The sequence below is a fragment of the Sylvia atricapilla genome, chromosome 2 (genome assembly GCF_009819655.1).
Source record: "Sylvia atricapilla isolate bSylAtr1 chromosome 2, bSylAtr1.pri, whole genome shotgun sequence".
Classification (NCBI taxonomy): domain Eukaryota; kingdom Metazoa; phylum Chordata; class Aves; order Passeriformes; family Sylviidae; genus Sylvia; species Sylvia atricapilla.
Genome location: NC_089141.1, coordinates 99,842,058 through 99,862,197, shown reverse-complemented (window position 1 = coordinate 99,862,197; position 20,140 = coordinate 99,842,058). Strand labels below are relative to the sequence as shown.

At 37.0% G+C, this 20,140-nt stretch overlaps 1 protein-coding gene across 2 annotated transcripts in view; it reads right to left on the bottom strand.

Moving 5' to 3' along the window:
- Nucleotides 1-3,975: 3,975 nt before the first annotated feature.
- Nucleotides 3,976-20,140, bottom strand: part of CDKL5 (cyclin dependent kinase like 5) — a 126,543-nt gene continuing 110,378 nt past the window's right edge. The window contains exons 14-18 of one of the 2 annotated variants that reach the window (XM_066313930.1): nt 18,941-19,064; nt 11,462-11,564; nt 7,615-7,737; nt 6,393-6,512; nt 3,976-5,181 (exon numbers count right to left, since the gene is read on the bottom strand). In XM_066313930.1, coding sequence (XP_066170027.1) covers nt 4,798-5,181; nt 6,393-6,512; nt 7,615-7,737; nt 11,462-11,564; nt 18,941-19,064 — 854 coding nt within the window. In that variant the 3' untranslated portion in view covers nt 3,976-4,797. The remainder of the gene's footprint in view (nt 5,182-6,392; nt 6,513-7,614; nt 7,738-11,461; nt 11,565-18,940; nt 19,065-20,140) is intronic. The other variant, XM_066313932.1, reaches the window with a different exon arrangement.

Below are 20,140 nucleotides of genomic sequence, written 5' to 3'. Positions count from 1 at the left end.
ACTCCTATTTCAAATGGTGGGCCTCCTAACATGAACAACAGCCTAGATGCATGGTTTGTGATATTACCCCATTAACAGATGTAGTATGTATGCTAGCTGGAATGGAAAAAATAAACATTCATTGCCACCCCACAATTTGCAGTATATCATATATGGCTATCCTTTTCATAATCTCTCTGTGTGACTGGGATGCAAATATTCTCCCAGCTCTACTCTAACCGTAATCAACACATACAGAATTAATTACATGCAAGTATTTTGAAGCATGTCTCACTATCAAATCATTACAAGACAACAAAAAATTGAATGCGAATAAAACCCCCAATACTTCTAGAGCACAGCTCCTCTTTAAAGTGACTAGATCTTGCCTTAGCTACCTAGATCATAGCAGTGCTTTCAGAGATGTATAATCTGTATTCCCATAGGTTCTCTGTGTTCTTATAGGGAGGTCTACAGAATTGTTGAGAATATATAGCTTTTTCTGAGTGAACCCAGGAGTCTACTCAGCTAACACCTCATCAGCTTTTGAAGAAAAAAAGAAAAGGTTGGTATGTAGAGATTCATCTCCTAAGAGATGAATGCAATGACAAGGAAGGTGAAGAGCCTACCACAGGCCACTGCTTCCTGAAGGTCACTCCAGCCTTGGTCCCAGAAACAAGTTGGTGTGGTAGAGAGAAAGGTGACAAGCCAAATGATGACCTGAGGATGCCTTATGCACTTGGAAGTTTGAAGCCTGCTTTAATATTGATTTAAAAGAACAAGTGATGTTTGGGGAATGTTTTAAGAGACAGATCTGGGATCATTGACTTCCTGCCAAGAACTCTGCCCAGTGCTCTCCCAGCAACATCTCAGAGGGGCAACAAAGCTTGGACTGCAATAAATGGAGCAAAAAGCATTAAGCAGGTCAAAGGGACTGCTCTCTGTGGCCAGGTCTGCTGAAAATAGATGTTGTTCTAGGTTAATACATTTACATGGCAGTTTAAAATGACAGCTTAGACACTTATACAATTTCAGTTAGGATGAACTTAAGGTGCTTTTTTTTTTTTTTTCAATTAAAAAGAGCTCAAGAACTATATAACAAAAACATATAGACAAGTTTAGGCAGCTTGAGTTCTGCAAAATGACTACAATTACTTTCTGAAACTTAGTTTCTTTTTATTCACATCATCAGTGATGCGATAAGGCAAAAGATTGCCAAGGAATAGAATGCAGTTTAACTAGGATCCTTTATACTAAATAAATCTATAGAGCATGTAGTACAGGACACACAGACCAGTGAAAAGGAAAGCTCACACCTACAAAATAGTTTGCTCTGTAATTCTCTTCCTCTTTATTAAGTCAGAAAATCTCAGTCGCTATATTAAGACTCCTTAGAAAACCTCGACAAAATTACATTAGCCATATTCTAACTATTGGGAAGCTAGACCAAGTTAAAAATACACAACTCATCCCAGCACCAGCTGGCCAAGCTGCTGGAATTTCTTGAAGAAAGAAAATACTACATACATTCAACACAATTTATTATTCAACTGAAAGCTACTACAGTTTGTTGAATTCAAGAGGAAAATGCAGTATGAAGCAGAAACAAATTTCTGTAAATATGGGCCACCAAATACTCAAACATTCCTTGGGTCATCTTTGAAGATTTGCTAACTACTTTAAACAGCTATATGTACAGTCAGGGATTACCCTGATTTAACTTAATGGGTACAGAGAAAAAACCCCAAACCTTTAGAAACATTTTTCCTTGCTAGAAATCCTATCAACCACATATAGCCCAGTATCATCATCCCCAGCATGAAGATCTTACCAGCAAGCTAAAAACCTTGCAGAGGCAAAAGAATACATATCCAAGAAGGACAGGAGAGTCTAGACTGAACATTCCCTGTAAGACTGAATGCAGAATCATCAAGGTTGGAAGAAACCTTTGGGATCTTCCAGTCCAACCACCAAGCATCCCAGTCATCCCTAAACAGTATCTCCAAGTGCCACATCCAGATGCCTCTCAAACACTTCCAGAGCTGGTGACTGCACCACATCCCTGGACAACCTAACCAATGCCTGAACACTCTTTCAGTGATCCTTTTTCCTTAACATCTAATTTGAACCTCTGCTGGCACAGCAGAAGGTCGTTGTGCCATCACACATCCTTTCACTTGAGACATGGGAGAAGAGACTGATCCCACTTGGCCACACCCTTCCTTTCAGGTGATTGTAGAGAGCAATGAGGTCCCTCCTGAGATTCCTTTTTCCAGACTCATCACCCCCAGCTCCCTCAGGCACTCTCATAAGACTTGTGCTCCAGGCCCTCCACCAGCTCTGTTGCCCTAAAAGAGACATTCAAACCACACTGCTTAGAGCCCCACTCTCTCAGTGCTTTTGTGAGGGATTTCAGTGGCATCAGCCCTTTTCAAAGAAGGGCTAACAGGGCTCATGTAGCTGTGACCAAGCAATGAATATAACAGAGACTGCTAAAATAAGCTGCTAAACTCTGACAGTGACGACAAGTAGATATCACAATATCTTCCCTGGATGCCCACTGAACTTAGGAAAAAACTGAATACCTTTTCATGTCTATTGTATTTATATATGCTATATATATGATATATCAATACAGTATATATCATATATATAGAGATATTATATATCATATCTATATCTATAGAAAAATCACATGCACATTTCTTGCAGGCAATTGACAAAGGAAGAATTCCTATTTTGTAATTTTTTTAATTTAGCAGAAGTATTTTTAGTCCTGGACAAAACTGATATAACATCCTTCCATACTGTTCTTTCTGACAACAATTTTTACAGTAGTGGTGCCAAATTTGCTGTTGTTAGAACTTTGGTATGACTCAAGAGGTACTGAACAGCATGTCCAGTTTGCATTGTTATCCACATCGGAAGTTCAGCTTTTACTGCCTGGCTGCTTCTATTAACTACATCTATGGCTAAATCATCCAATTTACATTCAGGTTAATCTCTTTTTGGAAAAGACAGTGTATTTGCAAGTACAGGTGTCTTACGAGGACAGCATCTAGAAAAACAAACGAAAACGATGCTGCAGAGTAATGAGGGAGTAGAACTAATGTGTTTAAAAAGGAAAGATTGTATTGTTCTGACACTACAGGCCTGGCTCTCCTCTTATTGCACGAAGTTTGTACTGGCATAACTCTTTTGACTCCTACTGGCTCACCTTTGATTTACTTTACTGGTAGCAAGAGAGGAATCAGGGTGTGTATTTGCTACACTTGACATTCACCAAGGTAAAGGCAGTTTTAACTAAGTTGTACAGGAGACTGGAACCCAAGATCTAATATTTTGCTGAGACTGGTAGCTGAACTGGGTATGGGAATATCTGGATAGTAAGACGAAAGGAGAAATCAAGTTGCATGGCAACCTTCTCCCTCAATATCCAAATATCGGATTTGTAGCTTTAAATACATCCTGAAATATAATAAAAAGTGCAAGAGTAGTTTAAATTCTAATACAGTGTTTATCTTATTAGTTAATAGATTGCTAGAGATGTAAAATACACATATGCATAAAAGCTTATACCATGATCTGCAGTGCCATGCTATGCTTAAGTGTCAAAGTTTTGCATTTCACTTGCAATTCATGCTGTGTTTCTTTGGTTTTCACCCCTGCTATTAAGTGGAAGAGCACCTGCTTTCGCTTGTAGTCGTGGGGCACTTTATCTCTTTAGAAGAAACAAAAATTTGGTACTGGGGCTCTGTGCTCTTGATGCAGATGCAGAAATCCCATTAATATTACTTGGAAAGCTAAGGACACAGGGGAGAACATACCACATTTAGATTACTGTACAGTTCTGCAGTCTCTTACATTTAGCCAATACTTCCAACAAAACAGCCCGTAATAAAGCTTGGAATCGAATGTTGTCTTTTGTTTGTTACCAGTAATGCCTATAATACTGGGCCCTCATAGCCAAGCAAAATTCATACTGTTACAGTCACATTTATATCCACATTCAACTTCCTTTTATTAGAAGTATAATACTGCACTTTATATCACAAATGTATAAAAAATATGGCAGATAGTGTCATAACAATACTTTTCTTTTAAATGAGTATATTTAAAAAACAGACAGTTATTTTCCATTTATATATATATATTTATATATAGAATAAAATACTCCTGATGCAATATATAAATGTTACTGTTAGTTTTTTATAGAAACTACTGTAGCTGTTGCACTGCTTCACAATGTTTCAAACAGCTCAAAATAACTTTACATTATAACATAAAAGATATGATTATAACAGTACGATATTAGGTCATCATAAATAAATATTACAAATCCTATCAAATATGGAAGTTTAAAAAACAAATTTAAGACATACAATTTAACTTTAAACCCTTAACAGGGATACACTTTTATCACATAAACCCCACTGTTTTAACTAGGCAGCAAAAAATGTAGTAAGGGCATAGGCCTAGACAATGTTTTCACCCTTATAAGTGCCAATACATACCAGAAGTTTCCCAGCTTTCAGACAGAGATGTGCACTAAGCTGGAATGTAAATGAGAGAAAATGACAGTGCATTTTTCTCCCTGACCGGCACACTCTGCCTGGCATCCAGTGACATTTCTGATGACCGGTAATTCATAGTTCCACTCGTGTTCCTGTATAATCCCTGACTCTCGCGTGGTGCCGAACAGCCCAGCTCCACACGTACATATTGCACACCTCTATAAAGCTGAAAATGCAGTCTCACCATCACCAGGACCACCACCACGCCGCTCTGCACCCACAGGGGCGGTTTGCTGGAGCGCCGTTACAAGGCTGTCTCTTTGAGATCGTTCAGGTTTGGCATTCGCGCCCGGTTTGTGCGGCTGTAGGTGTGCCCGTTCTGTCCGCTCTTGGAAGGCAGCTGGTCGGAGTAGGGGGGCCCCTCGCTGACCGCCCTGTTCACGGGGGACACGTGCCACGTGGGCTCCAGCTGGCTGGGGATCTGCAGCGTCGGCCTGCTCTTCGGCTGCGCCTCCGGCCGCACGGTGCTGCTGCCGCTGCTGGAGCTTTGACTCATGGGATGAATTCGCACTTCAGGAAAAGACGCTTTGGCTGGCTGGCTGGGTAGGGGCTGGAAGCGGGGCTCAGCAGCGACAGGGTGGTTTGAGGAGAGGTGTAAGAGCTTCCGAAGAGATTTTAACGGCTGGCTCTGAAAGACACGCACAAATGCTCCATCGTGTCAGACCTCCCGTAAAAAACCTGTCCTATCCTAAATGAACATCCTGAACTTTACATGACTTCTTCACTTTTAGTTCGTATTTGTTTGATGTATTTCATTCCAAGCTATGACTACGCACCTGAGAAAATGTCCTCTCATCACAGTCCAATCTATTAGCTACCTGAAAAGATGGACCCTTTTTTCCCCTCAGAAAAAAATTGCTCCCATCAATTATTTTGTCCTTGTTTCCTTTGAAAATGCAGGCATAGACAATTGCATTAGCTGCCCATCTGTCACTTCTCCCTCCTGCTATTAACTTAAGAACCTCAGCCATTTTATGAGGAACAGATTTCAGAAATACAAGTTCTTTAAAACGTTGTGAGCATAAATTAGGGGTTAGCGTGAGTCTTGAGTAACCATCTGCACTGAAACAAGGTCTGGCAGAACTCAGAAGTTATTTTGTTTGCTGGCAGCTGGGTGATAGACAGCTCTAGTCTCCCGCAGCTTCTTTCACTGGTGAGCAGGTTGAAGGTGATACAGGGTTACTGAAAATGGGTAGCAAGAGCACGGGGAAGCCTGTCTACATAAAGTAGTATGAAAGCAGTCTCATTAAATTCCACAGCTCACAGAGCAACTTGTTTCTTCAAACACTGCAGCTGCAACAAACTCTCTTTTCGTTTCCAGTGTGACAATAATGGAGCATGGCACTGACACTCCCTCCCAAATACTGCCCACTGAGCTGGTTTTAGACCTGGAGAAAATAAAGTTACACTAGTGCAGTGCTATGCTCCAAACATGCAGCCAGCTGAAACTGCAGTCTGTGTCAAGTATCAAACTCTGCTGAGCAGCTGCCAACCCTCAGGATTCACCATTCCTTACAGAGCTGACTTGAGGGCTTTTGTACAGCACTGCATCACTACCATAGACCTGCACTGAAACACTGCCTGCCTTTAATACAAATACACAACCAATATTTCAAAGGGCTCAAAGACTGACGCAGGACATTTAGTCTTCCTTGTCATTCCTGTCCACATTTTAAAAGAATTATGCAGGACTGCAGGTACACGATTTTTTACATCCACTGAGCAAGGAATCAGAAAGTTGGGAAAAAATGTCAAATGCAATTCTTCTATTCACCAGAGAAAAAGATGTCAAGATACATCAGTGATATTAATATATAGGGAATTGATAATGCCACTTACATGAGGCTGGATTTCTGTCATCTTCTCAGGATGCCAATCCTTCTGCCTGCTGCTCTGGTGATTGGAAGAATGAATGGCTTTCTGTAATGCCAAGAGATCCTGACCTTCAGTGTTAGGCATCTGCAACAAAATATTAAATACTAGTCTCCTAATATTTTCTTAAGAATAGCTGTAAATAATTTCCCACAGTTAATTACAGGACACAAGTGAAGCCCATTACTGCAGCAGAATTGCAGTGACCTCTCAATAATTCTCCCCATAGTAAGAGCAAGTGGCTGTGGACATCATGCAGATTTGCTCTACCCTTAGCCCTTAAAGCATTCACATGCTGTTAGTGTTATTTGCTGTAAGAAAGAGCAGTTAAACAAGGCCTTAAAAATAAAATTAAAACAAAAATATTGTTGAGCCTCATCTTCATTTAAAAAGCATTCCATAATGCAGTTAAGACCATGGATCAGTTCTATAAATTTGCTCCAGAGTGAAGCAGATCAAAATCCCTCTAAACTGATATCTTGACTGACATCACAAAACCAAGAGCTTTCTCTACTCCCCATCTTCCTTCTCCTCCACAAATATCCCAAATTAAAGCAAAAATTAAGAAACAGATGAAACTTTATGGCAGAAACGTAATTTAAAACTTACATGTAGCTTTTAATCTCATTTCAAGAGTTCTAAGTAAAAAGAGGACAGTAAAAATATAATCTAATTTTAATGCAAGCTGTCTTTGATCATGAACAATCACGACAAACAAAAATACAGACAGACACATGAGCTAAAGTTCTTTCCAGATAATCCACTGTTAGTATTTGATTAATTTAAATTTATATATAAAGGAGTAGTTTGTATAAAATTATGTATTTACAATATATTTTTAAACCAAACCAGGTTAATTTTTTTTGAATGAAACATAAAGAGACAGTGTAATTTTAAACATACATAATTTCACAACTATTTCCCTTCCTTAGTCTTACTCCCAAGGCTCATTCTCTCTGGAACTATTGTATGTTACATGTACACTACACCAAATAATAAAAAAAGGTTTTTTAGGCACAATCTGTTTCAACAAAACTGCCAATTTTACTTAAATTTATTGAACTGGCCCAAGATACTTAACTGGCATGAAGAGGAAGTGATATCATGAAAATAAACCACATGCTGCTGTAGTCAGTAAAACAAATTTACTGGAGCATTTGACAGTGTTACTGTACTTAAAAATTAATACCATTGGTAGAGTGACTACAGGAAGTTTTTTCAAAGAAGAACTATGCTTTAAATTATTCTTTGAATTAAAAAGAGGAAAGAGGGATTTCTTGATGCTTGGATTCTCGCCGTTGGTTGAGTCTGTCTGCAATATAAGACACAAAAACTAAATGCATAGTATTTCAATTCAAGAGATCTGCTCCACACTATGTTAACTCTTTTTTTTTTTTTTTTTTTTTTTTTTTTGGTAATTTGACTATACATGTTATCAAGCCTATCATTCACTTTCAGAAAATACAATAATGATTGAAAAAAGCCTATGGAACAAATTAAAGGAACTCAATGCATAGAAAGCATGTAAAAAAGATCAGCACACCTAGTCTAATTCATATCCATGTTCATTAGGAATACAGAACGTGTTTATTTCAAAAGCTTTTGGAAATAACTAGTAGCTCTTGTTGACTTTACTGAGCTTTGAATTAAATCCTGTAACTCTGGCAATCAGTTTTATTCTTGATAATGACCTAAAGCAGTATGACATTTCTTATTTTTATATAAAGAAAATATTAAAGATACACTAACAATAATAGGACTTGGTTTCAGAATGAGCATTGATAGTTACTCTTGAGAAAAAAAAGCATTCTATTTTTAACTTGCAATAAGAGCTCCAAGATGAATTATTTCAGTTCTAACATAAATAAGCCATTAGCAACTTTCACATATAGCTGCAAGTACACTGGCTGTTTTATTTTAATTTCTGGAGCACAACCAAAGAGCTTACCAGTGGATGCATGAACAACAAACAGAACTACAAGGTACTAGAATTATAAATGAGTCTATTTCTCCCCTGCTCAGGCACAATAAGGACAACAAGCAATAAGGATAACAAGCATGGGACACATATATTGTGCCTTGCATTTTCCTGTCTATACGAAGAAATCTTTACTTTGCAATAGAATTATTGTATGACTTAATACAATGACAAGTGCACTACCAAAAGCAAAGGCTTTCAAACTCTTTTCTCAGGTTCTAGATTCCATCCAAGTTAACGAAAATCAATAATCAGTGTAGCTTATGTTTAGGAACTTTATAGTCAGAAGAATTTCCTCTTTCAGATTCAGTAAATTCTAAAGGAATGAAAGCATTGCTAAGAGAAATGCTCACCTGCAACTGTTTTTTCCAAAGCAGATAATTTCTTCAGACCCATAGCTTGAAATAAGTGCCAAAATCTGCAAAACTCAGGCTCCTCTGAAGATAGTGCCTACTGACACTGTGCACAACTCTCATGGATATCAAATTGTTTCATGGCAGATGACATACACTGTGATTCTAACAATCCTCAAAACCTTTTGCTACATTACTAGAACACTTCAAACTATGAAAAGCAGAATGAGTAAGAACAGCTCTGCAGAAACAATATTGCAAAGAATTCCCATAACAGACAGGAACAATTGCTACGCCATGAGGCACCTGGAGAACCCCAGGAAGAATGATTCATGGGAACCACCTGCAGGAAGAAGCCTGAGGAACTGGGATCAATTCTGGGCTATTAGATATTTGGAGAATGACATTACTAAGATGTCTTCAATCCAATTTCAGGTATCTTTCACAACTCCTGTGATAATGATCACCAGCAAAATTAGACTTCCCAAAGGATAGCAGAAGTAAATCACAGCTAGCTATTATGTGCTTCCTAGCTCTGTGACAGTCCTCAGATCTAGTTTGTTATTTGTTGCTGAAAGTCTGTGTTTGAGTAAATAACTGGAATTTCATACTTGTAGGACTCTACATGAATTGTAGGTCTCAGAAAAAAACCCTTGGGTAGTCACAAGCTGTCTATTAAGACCTTTAATAGGAATTAATAGAAAACATATGTGTAGTAGAAGAGCTAATATTACAGTACTGTGAACAGCTTTTACTACTAATGCCAAATCTGGTGCTGAATTGAAGGCGGTAATTTTATTTTGTGCTGGAAGATCCTAAAGACTGTCCCAACATTTGTTAGGTAGATGTCTTCAACTAACAGAGGAAGAAGAACAAAGAACAGTGTCTGAGCCAGACACTTGTACACACATCAGTGGTACAGCCTATGCCTAGATACTGTCCTGGTGATCAGCTGTAAATAGAAATGAAAGGAGGTTTTTCTGGTTCTGGTTTGATCCAAAACTCAAGTTGATCTCAGCAAGTCTCTAGCTGAGGGTGAAAGAGTTGTATCACTGTATTATTTCACTAATTTATTCTTCTTTCTGTGAGACATCAGCTCTATTTACAGTTTTTCCCTCCTCTCTCTCTCCATTCCCCTCTACCCCTCTTCTTCAGAGTGAGAAGGAAAGGAGTAAGGATTATATATAAATCTGCCTTAGCTTGTAATCAGCAATGGTTTTAGTAGCTATAGATCAAGGACAGGCAATTTTGATTTAGGTGTTTTGTAAATTTGTAGATTTTGAGAGGCAACACAATCCAGTACATATTTCTTTCACACAGTTTAATGGGGAGGTAATTAATACACCGTTTATCAGCTGAGTTATTGAAGTGCTGTCTGTCACCATGTCTGGATGGCTGGAATCAGAGTAAAGTACAGCAATGCAAATTAACCACCTTTTTTTTTTTTTTTCCTTTCCTCCTCCTTGAAACTGCATCACTGGAACCAATGGCCTTAGGTGTGTTATCCTTACATGGACATTTTGGCACCAAACAGTCCCAGAGCTAAAATCTAGACATTTAATTCAGTTGTTTAATACAAATTATCCTATTTGAACTGCATACAGGTATGAGGATGAACAAGTTCAGAAGGAGAGGTAGATGCTATTGCTGTAAATTCCACTGAGCAGGAAGGTGAGGTCCATTTCTGAGTGCTAGTTAATATACATATGCACATGTTCCACATAGTTCATAGAAATTTAAAAAAAAACCCCAAACAACAAAAAACCTGATAATCACGCCTCTCTCCCAATTTTCAACAGATCAGCCCTCCACCAACATTCAGTCATATCACCTTACTCCTTGACAGTAAGTATTTTCATTAAATCACTCCCCTTTGCCAGGAGTAAGCATGATTTACTCAGTTCTGAGAATCTTCAAAACTCTAACTGCATTTACACTTACAGGAACATTACACTTTTAGATGTTCTACTGTTTCCAGAGCTGTCATTTAAGAATGATATTATGTTTAGGTTACTTCAGTGCTTAGGGATATCTTTATTACAAAACTTTTTGAAATGTTAGTATACCACTACTTTCTGATAAAACAAAGTTCCTTCTCCCTCCCAAAAACTATATGAAAATGTATGAGACACCGAAGATTTATACTGAATAACAAAAGCCACAATCCATTCCCTCAACAAAACATGAAACACTTAAGAATGGCTAAGACACATCATCCTTATTCCAGTCATGGAATGCAGCAAGAAGACAGAGGCTGTTACCAAGAGACTCTCATGAAAAAAACTGGAAAGAATTCTCATTTGTAACAATCTCATTTTTAGTGTGTGGCTGCCTGAAACTATTCAAGCTCTGGGGACATGCAACAATGAATTTACTGTTCTTGGAGTGGTATCACCATATTCTGAAAAAGAATTGTTGCAACATCATCTTAAAACTTGCATCAAAACTGCCTCTCAAAGGGTCTGAATGCAAACAAAGGTGCACAGGACTAGTATGTGAAGAAATATTTGAAAAGGCAGAAAAATCAACCCTCAACAGGAGAAGAATTTGACTTTCATATAGTGAAGGGAGAAAATAAAAGAACAAGTGTATACAAAACACACAATCATAAATAATACAAAGGTACTGTACTAATCTAGCATACTAAAATGGTGTAATTCAAAATGAATAAAAGAATTCTTCTATTAGAAATGCTGCATACTTACATTTTGAGATTTCTTCTTTTTCTTTTTTATTGCCCTGAAAAAACCTTGCTTTTCTTTCTCCTTGAGCTGTTCTGTGTGACTGTTAAGGTTTTCAGGACTTTTCCTAAATATGAAATAAGGTATTGTAAGAGAATTTTTATTATGGCATTACTTTGTAAATTCTGTGTAATACTGAGATCTGATGCCAAAGAATGCAAATTATTGATTAAAGTTAAAAGATACTTAATGTTTTAGCATTCATTGGTTCCAGGGTTACTACACAAATACCAGATAGACTTATTACAAGGGATAGGAGGTACACAGTGTTAAGGTAAAATGATTAGTTTAAACCAGTGAATAGTTATTTAGGGAAAAGGAAAGCATGCATATGTTCTTTTAAGCCAGAATTTAATACTCAAACCAAAATATCACACACAAGGTCTTTAAGAGAAATGAAAAGCATATCTGAGAGAACATACAAATGGTGATGAGCTATAAAGCACAGGTCCAGTTTATCCACGGCTTGCCGGAGAACCAGGAGTTGCAAAGTTGGCCAGAGAGAACCACTTTCAATTGCACTTCCTGACCCTTGCTGACGTGATTCCAAATTTATCATCAGGGAAGCTGGGGATCTACTGTTGTCCATTTCAACTTAAAACCTTCAGTTAGTTTGTTATGCGTGAGTTAAACAGTGCTGGCAAAAGGAGGTGACCCAAAAATGTAACAGTTGACTTGCCTGAAGACTGAATTGCTGCCTTTGAACTCTTTAACTGACACTTCTGAAGCAACTACAGCTGATAAATAACATGTTACTTTCAATATACAGTAAACCATGCATGTAAAGTGCTTATAGAGGGTAAAAAGATGGTTTATAAGGACAGTGGTGAGACATAACTGAATGCAGTTCTAGTGCCCTTTAAAATAGCTTGAAAATTGAAAATGGTGCAGGAAAGCATCACAGAAACATTTTCAGAGATTTCAATCTCTTTAGTGTTCTTAAAAACACAGCCAAACAAGCCCAAATATTTAGTTTCTTTGCTCATGATGTAGAACTACTTATCCAGAAAGAAATTACAGAATACTAGAAAAAAATCTTTAAACTAACAAGAAAAGACATAACAAGAACAAATAGGTGGATGATGAAGCCTAAAAAGTCGTATTAGAAATAAGGCACTGATTTTCACAATAACATCATTAACTGCCAGAACAAACTCTTTTGTTTAGTGGATTTCCCATCTTTGACATTTCAAATCAGAACCTAACACTCATCTGGGAGAAACACAGCCAAGAGGTCTGCCTCTGGGCCTGGATCCCAGAGGATGGACAACATTTAATAGCAACTAACATACAGAAAGTCATATCGGGTCATTTAATAGTCCCTTTTCATGCTTAAATTGCAGGAAAACAAAAAAGAAATTATTCCACTGTCTCGATGGAAAACCTAAAGCAAAGCCACTGTTTTAAGGGCTCTGTATGACAAACAGGAGCAGCTTTTCTTGGAGCAACTGTAAAGTAGCAACATTTAACTGTCTAATATAGTTGTCACTGGCTTCTAATTCTGGCTTTAAATGCTATGCTATCAGCTGGTGATTCAGCTGCTACTACATGCCAGGCTGACTTTTTTTTTTTTCCTAAATGAAATGCGAAAAACATAATTGGGGTAGAAATCACTGGAGTCATCCTCCTTATTGATAAAACCATCTTCACTCTGGTAGGTTGTATCAGTTCCTCAATTTCTATACAAAACCACCTTGAGCTTGAAATGTTACCTGGCTCTAAGTACAAATGCATGCAGTGTTTAAATCCTGTAATAGAGTGCAATTGTTCATTAAGAGAATGGTCTTAGCAAAAAGATCCATAGGCAGGAAGTATGGCAGAAATTTTCCTAATTTAGATTTTTGGGAACTTATATCTAGATGCAGAAAATACATTCAGGTGCATGACAATATATATTTAATGTGGACAATAAAACACTACTACAGGGAAAAAATTCTATTTTAATGTAATTATTATAACACATATTTTAAATATACTGGATTGCTAAGTATTGCTGTTGCTGTCATGTCCCTGTATTTGGTACTACTGTAAGTAATGTGACAAGTGTAAGGCATTCTTATGCAAGTCACTTAAAGCACCAAGGAGAAAGCCAAAGAGCAAACACTGCTGATAGTTTTAGCTTCAGTGAACTCAGGAGTCTGACTTGACAGAGACAGAACACCTGCTGAATTATTTACTAAATGATTTTTACTTGATTTTTTAGAAAAGTTGGAGGAAAGCATATACCCCAAGTATCCTGCTTGTACTCAGAGAGTCATGTAAATGGGGCTAAGAATCTTCTGAGCGTTTCCCCAGAGGAGCTCCTGTGCATCCACATCTGCAAGCATATCCCAAACCATAGCCCCAGTGCAAATTACCAACCCGATGATTGTTGCCCATGGAGGAACCAGTGTCAGATCATTAGCAAGACCCCAGAAGGTTCCTTGACACTATCATTTAAATTTTTCCAATGTTTTGCTATAGCTTGTCTATTACAAAGTCTATTCCAAAATGGAGTTGCTATATTCCAAAAGGTGAAGTTAATCTTCAGAGTGAAGCTTGGAACAATTTTTGCCATACTTTTAGAAAGAGATTCACTGAAGTGTGATTCTTTTTCTTTGGCCCAGTGAACCTGGATGAGAAAACTGTTCTCCACAGCAGCTGAGCAGAGAGGAGAGAAATGAAATTCTGCACCATGATTTCCTCTTTATGGCTACAGTGACCAGAGAGAATTGGAAAATAAGGGGCTGAGAACTGCTCATTTTCAATTGCTGCTTACCCAAAAGCCAGTGGTTTTATACTGAATAGTTTATGTCATTAACTCCTATGACTCATATTGCAGTACAGTTGTCTGAAAAAGCATTGACCTTGAAAAGCAACTGCTTCAAAACACATGCTCATTATGTGAAGAGAGTGAACATATATAGCATTATAGCAGGAAGCTTCAACACCAGGATTTTGTACTGAGTAAAAATAGAGCAGAACATTTTGATCGATGATGAAACACTGGGATATTTTAGGCATCCCAAAAGATGATTTTCAGATAATGGACAGTACAGGAAAAAAATAGGATTATCAAAAAATCTGTATGGTAGAGTCACACAACATGAAACTCTTACAAACACACTGCAAGTATTTTGGTATTTTGCAGAAAGCTTCAGCTCTTGAAAGCAAACAGTTCCACCAGAATCTTTTATGTGCTGTCTGTTTTAGTAGCAAGTAACAGTAGTCCCAGAGAAGAGCCCACACTGAGAGCTCATTTTCAAGCAGAAACCAAAGGCAAAATGTGTCGGGCTTTGTTATTACATCTTTGTGCATCTTTTGTATGCTTAGGATATATAATGTAGAACACATTGGTTATTCTGGTCTGAAAGACTTGGAAAAGGCCTAGGTACAAACAGAAATTCTGTGATTATCACTCTTATTTATTTGCCCTGGTAGGAAAGGTATCCAGCTTCATGCAGGTGCAATGAGGTGTAGCAGCAAACATGCATGTGGCAAGCAAGCTGATGTGCTTTCACATTAACTAAAAAGGGAAAAATAGGAAGCATGTTGCATTCATGCTGCCATAGAGAGATTCATATTGCAGCCAACTCTTTTTGGGAGGCAATTTCTCATGCTTGTTTTAGTTATTCTTCAGCAACCCTAATCTCAACAGGCAGCCTGGCTTGGAAACCCTCTGTTACCCCCTTTACTGATCCAATCGCAATTACGTGAGTAAGGTTTTTTATCTAATGAAGGAGTTACTGAAATAGCTGAACTTTTCTTTGGAAGATAAATAACAAACACTAATTATCCAAGACAGCTTTTAGTTTTACTCAAAGTAAGAGCCTTAAGGGGCAGTTACACAGTTACCATTCAGCAAAGGTAAGAAAACGTCAGAAATTAATGAAACAATTCAAATAGATAGTTCAAGAGTAAAATCTCAGTCCCACAACCTGAAGCCCACAGTAAAACTTCCTGGTCTAAAAGTCTGGTTTTGAAAGTTTAAAAATCAAAAGATCAAATCTGAACTCTGGAGCTGCATTTGTTTTTTTTTTATTATTTTTCACGTGGAAAAGGAGGATTTATTAATTGGAATAAACCTCAGATCTATTATCTCATTTACAGAACACTATTCAGAATTTGCAATTTCCTGATTTTTTTAAAAAATCCATTAAAGAATTGGAAAGTATTTATAATGCAGCAACAGTCATGCTGCACACACAGCTGAACATGCTCTAAGCTAACTTGCTCAAATGCTGGTAACCTTTTACTTTCAGGAAAGGAAGTGTGACTATAATGTTACACTGATAGTGACACAGCAGTATAATTCAGTCATGTTCTTTTCACAAAATACTGTTTTGTTCTGGAACCTTGAAACTGAATAGTGGATGAAGTATTAAGCCTTTTACTCTTTTAAGAGTGAGATTTTTTTTGTTATTTTTGAATGACAGAAATGTGTGTTTATATATATTATATACATATACAATAGTAATATTATACATATAGTTCCTCTTTTTTATTATTTTTTGCAGAAATGTATGACATGCTTGAGAAGATATGACAAGCTGCTTGTCATTGCATGACTACATTTGTATGGACATAAAAGGTCTAAACAAAAATGCTTTCCAGAAGCCCCCAAATATCTTGTAAGCAGTCAATGCAATATGATGTGAGATACACTACTGCATGTTGGAATTGATTCTGAAGAGATACTTAGAACTATGACAGTGGTGAAGATAACTCAGGCCAATGTTCTGGCACACTGGCAGAAAACAATTATCTTGCCTATACCTACTGATTTTGCCCAGCTCAGAACAAAGCTTGTATGAGTAAAATAAATAAAACATCTATTCTTGTATTGGTAAGAAAAAAAATGAGCAAGTTCAAGGTCATTTACAGGAAATTAAACTCGAGCAAAGAAAAGATTTTCTAGAAGGATAAAAATTTGACTTTTTTCAAATGAAGTGGTCTGAAGTTCAGAAATGATCTGGTAATTTAAGAGTAAAATCTGATGACAAAAGTAAAGTTTATAACATCTTTATTTTAAAAGGCAGGACAGTGGGCACAGAGCAAAAAAATGCACACAAAGACAAGGGAACATCTGTGACAATTCAGTCTAGCAAACATTCACAGAATCTTTGACAGAAGAAAGGCAACACAGAGCAATAGTATGAGAAGCAATATTTTACAGTAGTGGCAAGTCCAGGTGGAATACATGTCACTCATAATTCGAGATGAATTGTCATGTACCAGTTAGGTATGTCAGTCAAACATCAAATATTTACTTCATCATAAAATTGATGTAAGCAGAATCACTTTGCATTAGAGCTTTCAACATTTTCATAAGCATTTACACAACTTCTATACAGAAAATTATGTATAGGAACACAGACTCTTCACCACTCAAGAATCTGATTAAGCTGCATTTATGGCACAGAACAATTTTGCAACAACATTAGACCATTGCCAGGACAACTTGAACAGTGTTAGCATGTAGAGCTGGGCAGGAAACATTTTGGGAAAACAGGGAGTAGGAAAAGAAAAGAGCATATGCCAAAATAGCAGTAACTTGGTGTTGCAGGTACTGCTATTTCTTTCATTTCCTAAGAAGAAATGCTTATTCTTCTGTGGGTTCTTCTCTCAAAGGAGCTGTTCCACTTTGTGAAAATATTTGAGTAATTTAGAGCAAGGACTTCAACTGTCTCAAAGCTAACAAAGGCCTTTTTCACAAGACCACATTCAGCACCTCTGTAGTCTCTTCACTGTCTTAACAAGATGAAACAGCCTCAAGAGAATGTGTTGAGGGAACCAGACAATGTACTCCAGAAGAACCTCTAACTTCTGGTCAAGAGCATTCACTTGCTACATCTAAGATCTTGGTTCAAGCCTCTAGTTTAAATAACAAAGACCCTGAACTCAAGTTCCTTGCATTCTAAAAAAATAATGCTGCCTCCAAAATATTTGTTATTTTGAGAGTATCTCTGGTTTTGACTGGCAATTCCATCCTGGAGCTGAAGAATCTTCAAAATAAAAGGTTAGTGGCTATCAGCCAGTTCCTTTGAAAAGTTTTGGTTTTGATAATTTGGCATTATAAACAAAAGTACTTCATTAAAAAAATTCCCAACCAGCTCTAATAACATATGCTATTTTTTTTTTCAGTTCAGAGTTAAATTTACATTACATGTTTCTTTGCAGTCAAGACAATCTTGCTGAATGATATATAAAGCAAAACAAGATTCCAGCTGTCTTATGTTATAGCAAGATAGAAAGATCCAGATATGAAAGACAGTGTAAAATGGTAAAAGGGTTCAACAGTAGGAATAAATACCTTCTTTAGCCACATATGTCACAACATAAGAACCACCTTTTTACATAAATGACTGGTTTCCTCAGCTAACTTCCAGAAAATGGATGTAGGTGGAGCTACTGAAGGACAGGAAGCAGATTCTAGTGAATCAGAGCAGGTGAGAAGGGTTCTGGAGCAAACATCTTCTATTACTGACACAGGTATAAAACCTGAACACAAGCTGAAATAGCAACTGTCCCCACCCACCACCCCCCTTTCTCTTTTAAGCACATGATTCACTGGTTATTTGTGTGAAAACACATTAAGTCAACAAACCACTGAAACAGTTTAGATAGCATAACTTCATGGCCCTTTCAGAGAGAAGTGTTTCAGTGAGTGCTACAAAGCATAGCTGAACCATGCAAATGTATGCAAGTCCATTCCTCCCACCAATCCTGTGAAGTTCCATCTGCTTATTTTTATTCAGTATGCTTTACTGGGATTTAACAAAGTATAAGATTAAGAGCATTTTAAAGCCAAACAGCTTTCAAAGAAACAAAATCAAGGTATTTCCCTTCAAATCCTGCAAAGCTATGTATATGCTGTCATTTTATTAGCATAATTAAGGTGCTCCATGTTATATAATGGAGCCATGTGATGCTTTTAATCTTTTAAAATCAATATACACCATTAAGATGTTGCTTAGTCCCTTTTCCCATAGAATGTATTAATTTCCTTTGTGTGTAAACAAAGAGAGCAGCAGTCCCCATTGCAGGGTGAAAATATTCTTCATTAATATAGTATTACTTTATATCTGGAAACATGCATTTTTATATTTTTTTCCACTTGTCTAACAATTCATGCTTCTGGAATCCACAAATTTCTCTACACACTACACACACAAGCACTTTGTACTATCTTCAGTTAAAGACTAATAGCAGGGAAAAAGATTGTGAAGGACTGGACAAAAGTATATAAACTTTAATGCATTCATGTTATGGGTGCAATGAAGGATTTCTTGCTGCTCAGAAGGGGACAGAAAACATGCCATGCTATGCCAGTACAGCTGGAGGAAGCAACTAAGCACACGGACAATGTCAAATCTCCAGAAAAGCGTGAGGTTTTTTTCTTCCGGTTAAAACCACATTATTTTTCCTGCCATTCTCTACTCGTGTGTGCAAATTACAACTCACCAGGTATCAAAGGTGGTTTGTCTCTTGGGATGGTTTGTCACCGTGGTGCTGTCTGCTGGTAACACCGAGGCTCTGTTGGACACATTGTTTTCTATGTAGGTACTCTCTGGACGCGGAGATGGAACTGAACAGAGAAACAGCGAACAATGTACACGGAAGCTGACTTTTGTGATCCTTGTAGGGTAATACTGGTTGTAAAACGAGGCCATCAGAACCTGGGGAAATTGCTATTAGATTTGAGAACGCTTCTATTTGTAGAGAGCGCTAAGTGTGATTCATATTTAAAAACAGGAAAGAGAATACTGTTACTAAAGACTTGAAATACTATAGTTTATACTTTGTCTTTACTTTAGACCTTAAAAAAAAGTAGTACCCATCTTGGAAAAAAAATTTTGATTTTTAATGTAACTAAGATAAAATGCACTAAAAATTAAAACGTCAAAATCAGATACTTTGTATTTTTCAAACAGACATACTGTGGTTTTGAAAATACTCAACCATATAGAGATCTAGAACAAATATTTATTAGAATTATGAATGTCACTAGAAATACCTGCACTGGATTAAAAATTGACTAGACACTAGATGGAACATTACTGCAGCATCACATTACACAATCTATCAAAACAGCATCTGTTTAGTACAGAAGTATATGCTTAATATAATAAATACTGTTCTAATACAAAGGTTAAACATTATATAGATAAGGATTTACCTTTTTCACAGTAACTTGCATATACTATTACCACCAGTTTTGCATATAATCTATTATCAATGTATTATTTTAAATATAATATCATCTTCCCAAAGTAATGATTAAGTCTATATAAAATATATTTGTTTGATAGATAAAGTTGAAGAGGAAAACCCCTCTCATTTCTAATAAGGAACTGAACAAATCCCAGACATACAGTTTTTTTAGCACATGACTTATGGGAAGTCATTCTTCTTAGGAACTTTTGTTTCATGATGTATAAAAATGAAGGATAATCCATGTCCAATTTCTAGGAGGTTTTTAGGGATTAATGAAAGAAATTGAGGACTGAGAATTATTAAGGCTCCTCTGTTGCATTTGCAACAAAAACACTCAAAAGTATCACTCCAAACAGTACAAGCTTTAATTCTGCTCACAGGTTTTAATATTGCAGTGGTACACTTGCATGGATTGTCAGATTTTAACGTGTCTAAATCAGGTCATCA